Genomic DNA, 11,053 nt, shown 5'->3' with positions numbered 1-11,053 from the left:
TAAATATATTATATTCGATACCATTCTACAACTACAAGTATAAATACTTTTTGTAGCCTCATAAAAAATTTACCGGGTCCATAAAATTTAACTAAAAAAAGTACTTATTTTAATTGATAAAGTTGTTAAAAATGTTTTCAAATGTAACAAAATATTATTATTTATGAATGATAAATATTGTATCAGATAGACTATTTATCACTGATATATAATAATACTTTACAATATTTATAAATAAATTGACTAATTTTTATATGTCCGAAAATAGAAAAAAAAAATCCTAAGATCGTCCACGCTGAACCATAAAGATTATAGAATAAACCCACAATAAAATATGTAGAATAATAATAACAATAACCAATTAAAAATGAAATGCACAAACCCAACTAAAAATTCTCCAACAAAATAATTATATAATTATTGGTCACGAAAAATTATATATATAAGGTTTCCCTTAAAACTGATTTCTCAATTTTTTTAATTTGAGAAATGATTTCCCTTAAAACCATAAAGATAATAGAAAAACAATAGTCAAATTACAAATTTAATATTTCTTCCAAATTTGCCTCTAATATTTTTTTAAATTTTTTTTAAAAAATATAATAATACATTTACAAACTTTCATTTGTATGTTTAACAAGTTTTAAAACTTTAAAATTATAACTATTTCTAAATTCTCGATTTTGTGTCTAATTTATTTAACGTTATGCTTAAAAAAATCATAGACCTGATTGGCATTTTTTGCATAAAATTCACGTACTTAATTAGACCTAATATTAGATGTTTAAATACATATTACATGCTTTTAATATCCTGAAATCGTTTTTTAATTTAGGTTAAAATACTATTTTTATCCTTATGTCTTGAGTTTGTTCAATTTTAATTAAATGTTTGATTTTAGTCCACATACTTTCAATATATCTTAAAGTTAGTTCATACAATTACTTTATTGTAAAATTTTTATTATATATCAATAAAAATAAAATTAATTTAAATGGTAAAACTGCTAAAAATATTTTTAAATATAACAAAAATGTCACTGTTTATTACTATTAGACACTGATAGATTTTCTATCGCGATCTATATCTGATAGATAGTGATATTCTATAATATTTATAAATAGTTTATCCAGTTTTCTAAATTTATTAAAAAATACCTCTTAATAAAAATTAATTTTGAATGACTAAATTTAAGATTTATCGAAAACACAGATTAAAATTTGGTATTAAAAATAAATGGATTAAAATTGAACAAATTTTAAAATATAAAAACATAAATTCTGATCGATATCGATATTCTCATGAAATTGAACAAACTCAGATATTTAGATTTCTAAACAATAAAGTTGACTGAGCACATCCAAACTCCAACTCATAAACTAGAAAAAAAAAAAAAGTGAAGAAAGAGAAATGGAGAATGATGGCTAAGAACATGAAAAAGAAAGGCAATCACATGGGGACAAAAATATATTTATTATATGATTTGTTCTTAATTCTTATCTTCCTTCCCATTCAATAACTCTTTTTTTCCAACTTTTTTCAAACTCCTTCTCTCTTAGTACACCGTGGAATTCCCATTCTCTTTCTCTCTTTTATTTCCCCCCTTTTTCTACTTGCCACGTGTATATTTCTCCGTTTCCTGTTTTACCCCTTACCTTTCCTTCTATTTACTACTCCTTTCTCACTCAACGGTCATTTTATCCTCCAAGGGTACTTTCGTCAGCGCGCACCATGCACTGAAACTCGCACGCTCCGAACTGAAAAAGGCAGCGGCGTCTTTCATACAAATTTTTTCCGTCTGTGAAATTCCCAAACTGCCCCTGGCGGCGTGGAGGAAAAATTCTCACTTATATATCATCTATATTACTACAACAACCTTCGATCTCTTGAGAGAAAATTTATGTCAATTATTATTGAACTAAACTCATATTGATATTTTTATTCATCGTTAATGCTAAATAAAAGGTATATGCATTACCGTAGTATTAGAAGTTTTTTTTCAAAAATTCTTGATCTTGGAGAGCTAATTCTCTTAATTTTTTTCCTCATTAAAAGTTTGACAAATACTTTTTATTTTCCCACAAATATAAATAATATGTATTTTCTCTCTCCCATTTTGGATTCCAACGACTTAATGGGGGACAAACTTAGTAGTATGCATGTATGTATTTGAAAGATATAAAAATATATATTCTCTCTCTTTCTTTTATATTATCTTATTTTATTGGTAAGATACTTAATAATGATTAAGGCTAACCCGTTAGTAGAATAAGTATTTATTTTCATCCATGATAAATTTAGAATGCTTTTAATTTTGTGTTTTTTAAGCAAGGAATTTATTTTGAATTGCCCTTCAAATTTTAACCTAATTCTGTTTTTTCAGTACAATGACAGTAGAGTAGGAGATTAAACTTTCGACCTCCAAGTACAAATGTCATATCAATACTATTGAGCCAAACTCACTTTAGATATATGTTTAAGGCATGATAATTAAATCTTTCTAAAAAATAACACAATATTTAAATTTGATCTTTTAAGCCTCGTTTAATAACAATTAATTTTTTTGCTATTGTTTTTTAAAATTAAGCTTATAAACACTATCTATACTTCCCAATTTATTCTTTAGTTATTTACTTTTACCAATAATTTAAAAACTAAGTCAAAATTTGAAAATGAAAAAAAATAGTTTTTAATTATTATTATTATTATTTTAAAATTTGATTAAGAATTCAACTCCTGTACTATATAAAGATGTAAATCGTTATAAAAAATGAAAAAAAGAAATCCGACTTAATTTTAAAAGATAAAAATAAAAGATAAAATAGGTTTACAAACGGGACTTAATTTTTTTAGAGTTTAAAATTGTCAGCTACATTGTTCCAATCGCTCAAATAATGTATGGAGTAAGGTAAGGGTAAAATGGTAATTTTGGGGGTGGAGTTTGCGGTTGGGGCCCGTAGAAATTAACAAGTGGTCCGCAAAAAAGCGCACAAAAGGAGGCTGTAGATAAAATAGAAAGATTAGAGAGAGAGAGAGAGGGAGGGGGATCGGTTCGATTTGTGAGACGTTGTCGGATTTCAAATCTTCATTTCGCCTGAATTTGGGAATTCCGTTCACGTCCGACCTAGGGTTCTCTTAATAGAACTGGAAATCACGAGAAACTTGATAGGTTTGATTTCAAGTTCGTTTGATTTTGGAACTTCCTTCTTCTTCTTTTCTTTATTTTTTCACGGAATTCTGTGGCTTCCGATTGCGCTGGGTTAGGGCTAACTGAATATTCGGTACATATCTTGTTTAAATCTCCTTGTGGGTGTTTTTGTTTGTTTGGGTTGAGGGGTTAGTAGTTCTTGGGGAGTTGCAAGGGTTTTTCTACCCACCCACCGCTGAATTTTGGGCTTTCGCATGCTTATGAAGTTGAATTCACGATCTGTGGAATTGGGTTTAGTTCCGAGGTTGATTTTGTTGAGAGTTTCGTGATGTTTACGCCGCAGAAGGTTTGGTCTGGTTGGCCCCTCACGCCTAAAACCGGGACCCAGAAGACTGGAGCCGGTTCTGCTTCGAATCCCAACTCTGTTACTCCTAATTTGAGTCGCAGGGGTGATGGGATCAAGGGGAAGACTGTTGCTTTTGGTGAAACTGCAACGCCTCTTTCGGGTACTTTAGTTGAAAATGGAGGAGAGATGTTTGTGGGGTCGGCTGAGGCGGCCGCCTTGGACCAAGAAGGGTTGGCTGAGAAGATCTCGAGACTTGAAAACGAGGTTAGTTGATTTTTTTCACGATTTTGTCGAGTATTCATGTTCTTGCCTCTTTAAGTGGATTGTTTTCGTTAATTTGGATAAGTTTGGAGCATCTGGCTCACAATGTCGTTCGGAGTTGAAGTGGTTTGTTCTTATGGTCATTTACTCGACTTATGCTAGCAATTGCAAACCAATATTACAGTTACAGCAGAGGAAATGATCGAATGAGATGTTGAACGCGTGTGAATTGTGGAAGTTGCAGGCCCTAGAATAGGATTATGCTGCTAAGTTGGTTTATGTAGTATAATGGGCTAATAGTTTCTGTTTTTTAAAAGTTTTTGGTGGAAGATGGAGTTCCTGATCTGTTCAAGTATCTTAATTTTTCAAGCTCAGCTTTTTTCTTTTTGCGCCAAGTGTTTGGAAGCAGTGTAGTTTTACATACCCATGCTACAGGTGTACTGTTTTTAGTTATTAACTATTTTCCAATTTATTCTCATTAAACAGCTGTTTGAGTACCAGTACAACATGGGGCTTCTCTTGATTGAGAAAAAGGATTGGACTTTAAAATATGAAGAGCTTAAACAAGCGTTGGCTGACGCAAAAGACACTCTCAAAAGAGAACAAATGGCCCATATGATTGCAATATCTGATGCTGAGAAGCAAGAGGAAAATTTAAAGAAGGCATTGGGTGTTGAGAAGGAGTGCGTTCTTGATGTAAGGCTCCAGCTTTCTATATCTTGTTTACTGATACTGACATATCGTTAATTCTCTCTGGCATTCCTCTCACAGATTTTATTTATAGGTCTTATTATAATCTCCTGCCTTCTGGCATGTTTGCTATTTGGTTCTTGTTAATGGGACTATGCGATGTATGACTTTGGAGATTATGTGTATTAAATAACAGCAGAACTGCAAATTGGATATTTTCGTAGTGTAGGTTTCAGTTAGGACATATTACTGTCTTTGAGTCTTTTTGGGCATTCAAATGAGATACCTTGGTTTCTGCCTTCTGGAATGCTGGTTTTTAAGGTACTGATTGGGTTATATCGAGTTTTGCTTTTGACATATTTATTGGTTAGGATAGATGACTATATGAAGAGGAGTGTTCCATTCAGTTTAATAAAATGCATATTTACTGTTTTACTTTAAGACCATTTGAATTAGCGGGTTTTCATTCAAGTTCTCTCCTTTTCTCTCTGTTTAGTAAAACCTAGGTCTTGAGGTTGAGGGCTTGAATTTTTTGAACCTACTTTTTCTTCTCTAGTTCCATTAAATGTTCCTTGCCACCCGCATATCTTCCCAAGTCTTCTTTTCTTGGGTTACTTTTTGATTAAACTGCTGTTACGTGGGATGTTGACATGCAGCTGGAGAAGGCTCTTCATGAGATGCGTGCAGAAAATGCTGAAATTAAGTTTACTGGTGATTCAAAGTTAGCTGAAGCCAATGCTTTAGTAGCTAGCATTGAAGAAAAATCTTTGGAAGTGGAGGCAAAACTGCGTGCTGCTGACGCAAAACTTGCCGAGGTGAGCAGGAAGAATTCTGAGGTGGAGAGGAAGCTGCAAGATCTGGAGGCTCGGGAAGGTGCACTTAGGAGGGATCGTCTATCCTTCAATGCGGAGTATGCATTCCTCTTGGATAGTTGTCTTAATTCTTATTGGCTTCTTGTAACTGTTCTCTAGAGCCAAAAAAATATAAGTTTAAAATGGTGTTTTTAATGTTGACTTTTGTTAGACGGGAAGCTCATGAGGCTACCATGTCTAAGCAACGCGATGAGTTGCGGGAATGGGAAAGAAAGTTGCAAGATGCAGAAGAGAGACTTGCCAAGGGTCAAACAATTCTTAATCAGCGAGAGGAGAGGGCAAATGAGAATGACAGGATGGTGAAACAGAAAGAGAAAGATCTTGAAGAGCTTCAGAAGAAAATTGACTCTGCTAATTTAGCTCTGAAAAGGAAAGAAGAGGATATAAGTAGTAGGCTAGCTAACATAGCTTTGAAAGAGCAGGCGAGTATCTTTCTTCAAGCAACAGATATGCAGAGAATTATATTTACTGGTTTTAAAATTACAGTTTCTTCTGGATGCAGGAATCCGATTCCTTGAAAGTTTCCTTAGAGATAAAAGAGAAGGAGTTACTTGTGCTGGAGGAAAAGCTCAGTGCTCGTGAAAGGGTAAGTTTCTTAACCCACTTGCCATATAGTACCTGAGAACACAGTTTTAATGGCAGTTTCTTAATGCATCCCATTTACAATCAAACTGGTCATATCTTCATTTTAGTCATTAAATAGTTGATCTCCTATAAAAAATTGATAGTTGTTGAAGTTTTCATATTTTGCAGAACCGGTTTTAATTCTCTTCAGATTAGTTTGATTATATGTTTGATATCAACTGAATTGGTATGAGTTGCCTTTTTTTTTTACTCTTCTCAGTGTCTTCTTTGATGTCAAATTTTATTTCCAAAGAAATTCAGCACCTACCTTTTAAATAGTCTAGTTATTTATTTATATATTTATTTATTTTACCCAATCCGATGTCAACAGGTTGAGATTCAAAAGCTTCTCGATGAACATAATGCCATTCTAGATGCAAAGAAGGTTGAGTTTGAGCTAGAAATTGATCAAAAGAGAAAATCTTTGGATGAAGAATTGAAAAACAAAGTGTCTGAAGTAGAGAAAAAGGAAGCTGAAATCAAGCACATGGAGGAAAAGGTTGGGAAAAGAGAGCAGGCACTGGAAAAGAGAACAGAGAAATTCAAGGAGAAAGAGGCAGACTATGATACGAAGTTCAAAGCTTTGAAACAAAGAGAGAAGTCTATGAAATCCGAGGAAAAGAATCTTGAGGCAGAGAAGAAACTATTGCTTGCTGATAAAGAGGATCTGATCAGTTTAAAGGCTGAAGTGGAGAAGATTAGAGCCGAGAATGAAGCACAACTGTTGAAATTACATGAAGAGAGGGAAAGTCTTAAAGTGAGTGAGACAGAAAGGTCTGATTTTCTCCGTTTGCAGTCAGAATTGAAACAAGAGATAGAGAAATATAGGCAACAAAAAGAACTACTACTGAAGGAAGCAGAGGATTTGAAGCAACAGAAAGAAACTTTTGAAAGAGAATGGGAAGAGCTGGATGAAAAAAGAGTTCAGGTTGAGAAAGAGCAGAAGAATCTTTTACTGCAAAAGGAAGAATTTGAAAAAAGGATATTCTCCGAGGAGGAAAGGTTGAAAAATGAGAGAACAGAAACTGAAGCTTATATCCATAGAGAGCAGGACAATCTGAAGTTAGCTCAAGAATCCTTTGCAGCTAGCATGGAGCATGAGAAATCAGCCGTTGCCGAAAAAGCTCAAAGTGAGAGAAGTAAAATGATGCATGATTTTGAACTACAGAAAAGAGAGCTTGAATCTGCCATGCAGATTCGGGTGGAAGAAATGGAAAGAGAATTCCGTGAGAAAGAGAAGTCATTCAAGGAAGAGAAGGAGAGAGAATTGGAGAATATTAAGTTTTTGAGAGATGTTGCTAGAAGAGAAATGGACGAGCTGAAACTTGAGAGACTTAAAACTGAGAAAGAAAAGCAGGAAGCTGAAGCTAATAAAGAACATTTGGAAAGGCAGAGAATTGAAATACGCAAGGACATTGAAGAGCTTTTTGAACTAAGCAACAAGTTGAAAGACCAGCGAGAACGACTTGTTGCGGAGAGAGATCGATTTATTTCATATGTTGACAAACACATGACCTGCAAGAACTGTGGGGAAATAGCATCTGAGTTTGTGCTTTCAGATTTACAATCTTTGGATGGTATTGAAAATGCTTATGTCCTTGGACTGCCTGACAGATATATGGAGATTCAAGGACTCCAGGTATCTCCTGGTGGAAATCTGGGTATTTCTGATGTGCGAAATGGTGAACAGACTCCAGGCATAGCTGGTCAAAAATCTCCTATATCTGCTGGAACCATTTCTTGGCTTCGTAAGTGCACTTCTAAGATTTTTAGGTTCTCCCCAGGTAAAAAGATTGCATCTCCAGCATTTGAGAAACAGGATGATGAAGCGCCAGCACCAGCATCAGATGAACATGATGATCTGGCAGAACCCTCCAAGAGAATGTCTGCAGGTGAAGATGAGGCAGAATTATCTCTTGCAATTGCAAGTGATTCTCTTGATGACAAGAGAATTCAGTCTGATGTTAGTGGTAGGGAAGTAGAACCGAGTCAGAACTTTTCAACTGATAATCTAAGTAACATTAATAGTAAGGCACCAGAAATTGCAGTTGATTCCCGACCTTCTGATGCAAGGGAGAAGCAGCGAAAACCACGTCCCAAGAGAGGACAGCCTAAAATCAATAGAACTCGGTCTGTTAAGGCAGTTGTTGAAGATGCTAAGGCTATTATTGGGGAGCTTCAGGAAACTCAACAAGTTGATTATCCAAATGGAAATGCTGCTGAGGATTCTAGTCAGCTGAATAATGAGAGTCGTGATGAATCTAGTCTTGCTGGCAAGGGCAGACAAAGGAATTTACGGAAGAGGACACGTGCTAATTCATCTCAAATTATGGGTGAGAATGATAACGATGACAGTGAGGTACGCTCTGGCAGTGTTGTGGAAGGCCAACCACGGAAAAGACGACAGAGGGCTGTCCCAGCTGCAGTTCCTGAAAAACGATACAATCTCCGGCGGACTAAAGTGTAAGATTCTGATCGTTAAGGTTGGGAAAACTGGGGTAAAAATAACTGAGGCATAGGTTGTTACACTACGTCACCCTTCCCATGGCCCTTCAGTCTATATGGATAAAAATTATTATGAAAAAGAGAGAAATGAAATATAAGCGTGCGGAGCATGTGCGTGGTTACTGGCACCCGCATTTGTCTCCCAACCCAACCCTTTGAAGAATCACTTTCTAATTTTAATTTCGTGATAAATTTTCAGCCAAGTTATGATTTATCTTAATCTGATTTTTTTTTGCTACTTATTTAGTGTAGGTGCTTCTAAAGACCCTTCTAACGTTAGTAAAGAAAATGAAGAAGATGCTCCTGTGAATCGTACAGAGGAAGACGCTCACTATTCAAGAGTTCGTCCTACACCATCAATGGGGGTTGCTAGCGACAATGCTGGAAGTACTCACCTTGTAAGGGTACGGTTTAATCCTAATTTCTAGTTGAGCTTCATGATTTTATAACTGTATTTATTTTAATGTTTGTCTTAACTCTGAATAGGAGACGGGGTGTGTTATTTTATTTAATTATTTTTTTTATGTCTCAACTTCGGATGGTTTTGACCTTCCCTCCTACATTCAATGTTGTGTCTATCATGGTCCATGATGCAGCAATGTGAATGTTGATTAAACTCTGGTGATTGATACGTTAATGTCATGGTCTTTTATTGTGTGCAGTGTGGTACAGTTGGAGATAATCAAGATGATGGTATTGCTGGCACGTCGAAAATCTCAATTGATATGGTATCTCTGAGTGAGGAAGTGAATGGATCACCTGAAAACGCAAGCAAGTATGGGGGTCGCAGCGAATACAGAAGTGAGTCTTGTGAGGAAGTTGAAAATGAAGATGAGGATGATGATGAAGAGTCAGAACATCCAGGTGAAGTTTCAATAGGGAAGAAGCTCTGGACCTTTTTCACAACGTGACCATTACTAAACCCTTCTCAATAATGTTGACTGTTGATCGCTAAGTGGGGGGTCAACTTGTGTAGTATTGATTAATGGTAGAGAGAAGGTTTAGATGTGTAACAAGAATTCAAATGTAGTTAGAACCATGAATTGTTCATCAGGCCAGAGGGATTTGCTTTTTGTTTCCCCTCTTTTTCTTTTAGGATTCAGGATTATCCAGCCATTTTATATATGTATTTTTTTTTTCTTCTTGACGACGGTCCTTGTCCTTAGCTAGATATTTGACGTTGCAGTAGCCGCTGACCGTGGATTCTCGGCTACTCATCAAAATTTGTTTGTATCAAAATGTTTGCAGCTTTGTTAGTTCTTGAATGATTGTTTTAACTTATTGATTCTATCTCTCACTATTCTGCAATAAATGTGTTTGGTAGTCGGTTTTTGAAGATAATATATTTAACATTTTACTCTCTTCTTTGCTTCTCTCTCATCTGATGCAGTCTCGTGCTTACTTTCTGTTACAATTGTTTGATTGGAAAGACGACGTTATGATTAGGAGATTCAAAAGTGAATTATACTTTGGGCAACAAGCAAGTACGATGCTTTGTGTAATTGTTTTCCCTCTTTTGAATGGTTAAAAAGTGAAGAGAGTTCTGTATGTTCATCATTTACCAGCTTTTTAAATTAAAACTACAGGAAATCCTGCTCATAGCACATAATTCTTTTTTAACTTTTAAAATGATTGTCTTGGGCCTTCTATTCCAAATTTATGCTATTTTGTCTTTAAACTTCAAAATAGTCTTTGAACTTAAAAAAAAAAAAAAAAAACCCTACAGTTTTAGTTCTTATCTTTATTACATTTTTAACAAATTAAGGGCAATGTACTCAATACTAGTATGTAAAATGAGTATGATTTCAAATTGTATAGGTTAGAGAGTAACATTTGACGAGTGGATATTAGATTAAATGATAATATAACGATGATTTTTCTTTTGTTTAGAAATCATTTCATCGATAGATGAAATATCTAAAGATCACAATAATGACGACAAAAACCCAAATACAAGATGAAACAACGAAGCAGTCTTGACAGTAGAAGAGGACAAAGAAGCCCGAGGGAAAGGGGAAGATAATAATAATAAAAAAAAATCTTTATACCAAATATTAAAACTAAATTGTAAAACTAATTATAGTTTATTAATTATTAGGTTGAATATAAACCATTATTAAATTAAGTTCTAATATAAATTTGGGGGTGGGTAGACTCGAAGGGCTAAATATTAGTTTGAATATACTCTCCTAAATCAATTTTTAGTACAAATTTGGAGGTGAGATTTAAACCACGAACCTCTTAGTCCTCAATACATGCCAATTGAGCACTATTGTTGGCTATCACTAAATTAATTTATGAATTTGTTTTATATTGAAATTTTTATATAATAATAATTATTTTGTACTATCATGTAATATATACTATGTTATATAATACATGTTCTAATTTTATATAAGTAATTGAGTTTATACATAAAATACTATATTTATTATTGATTTTATTCTTTTTAATATAATTATATATTTTAAATTTCAATTTCAAAATCTGGGTACACAAGGAAAACATAAAAATGATGTTTTCAAAATTTTGTTTGATCACAGAATCTGAAAACAATTTTTAAAACATAATCTAAAATGCTTGCACCGAACTCATTGGATCTGAAAA

General features: G+C 34.0%; 1 protein-coding gene across 1 annotated transcript; it reads left to right on the top strand.

Annotated features, from left to right (window-relative positions):
• Positions 1-2,987: 2,987 nt before the first annotated feature.
• LINC1 (little nuclei1) lies at positions 2,988-9,727 on the top strand. Its single transcript, XM_039035130.2, has 8 exons — positions 2,988-3,758; positions 4,242-4,451; positions 5,102-5,355; positions 5,469-5,739; positions 5,820-5,903; positions 6,273-8,404; positions 8,694-8,850; positions 9,109-9,727. The coding sequence occupies exons 1-8, from the start codon at positions 3,477-3,479 to the stop codon at positions 9,355-9,357; spliced, it is 3,639 nt and encodes a 1,212-aa protein (XP_038891058.1). The 5' UTR covers positions 2,988-3,476; the 3' UTR covers positions 9,358-9,727.
• The last annotated feature ends 1,326 nt before the right edge of the window (positions 9,728-11,053 follow it).

Source organism: Benincasa hispida, chromosome 6 (assembly GCF_027475165.1).
Source record: "Benincasa hispida cultivar pf3 chromosome 6, pf3_genome.v1.1, whole genome shotgun sequence".
Taxonomy (NCBI): domain Eukaryota; kingdom Viridiplantae; phylum Streptophyta; class Magnoliopsida; order Cucurbitales; family Cucurbitaceae; genus Benincasa; species Benincasa hispida.
This window is presented reverse-complemented; position numbering and strand designations above follow the sequence as displayed.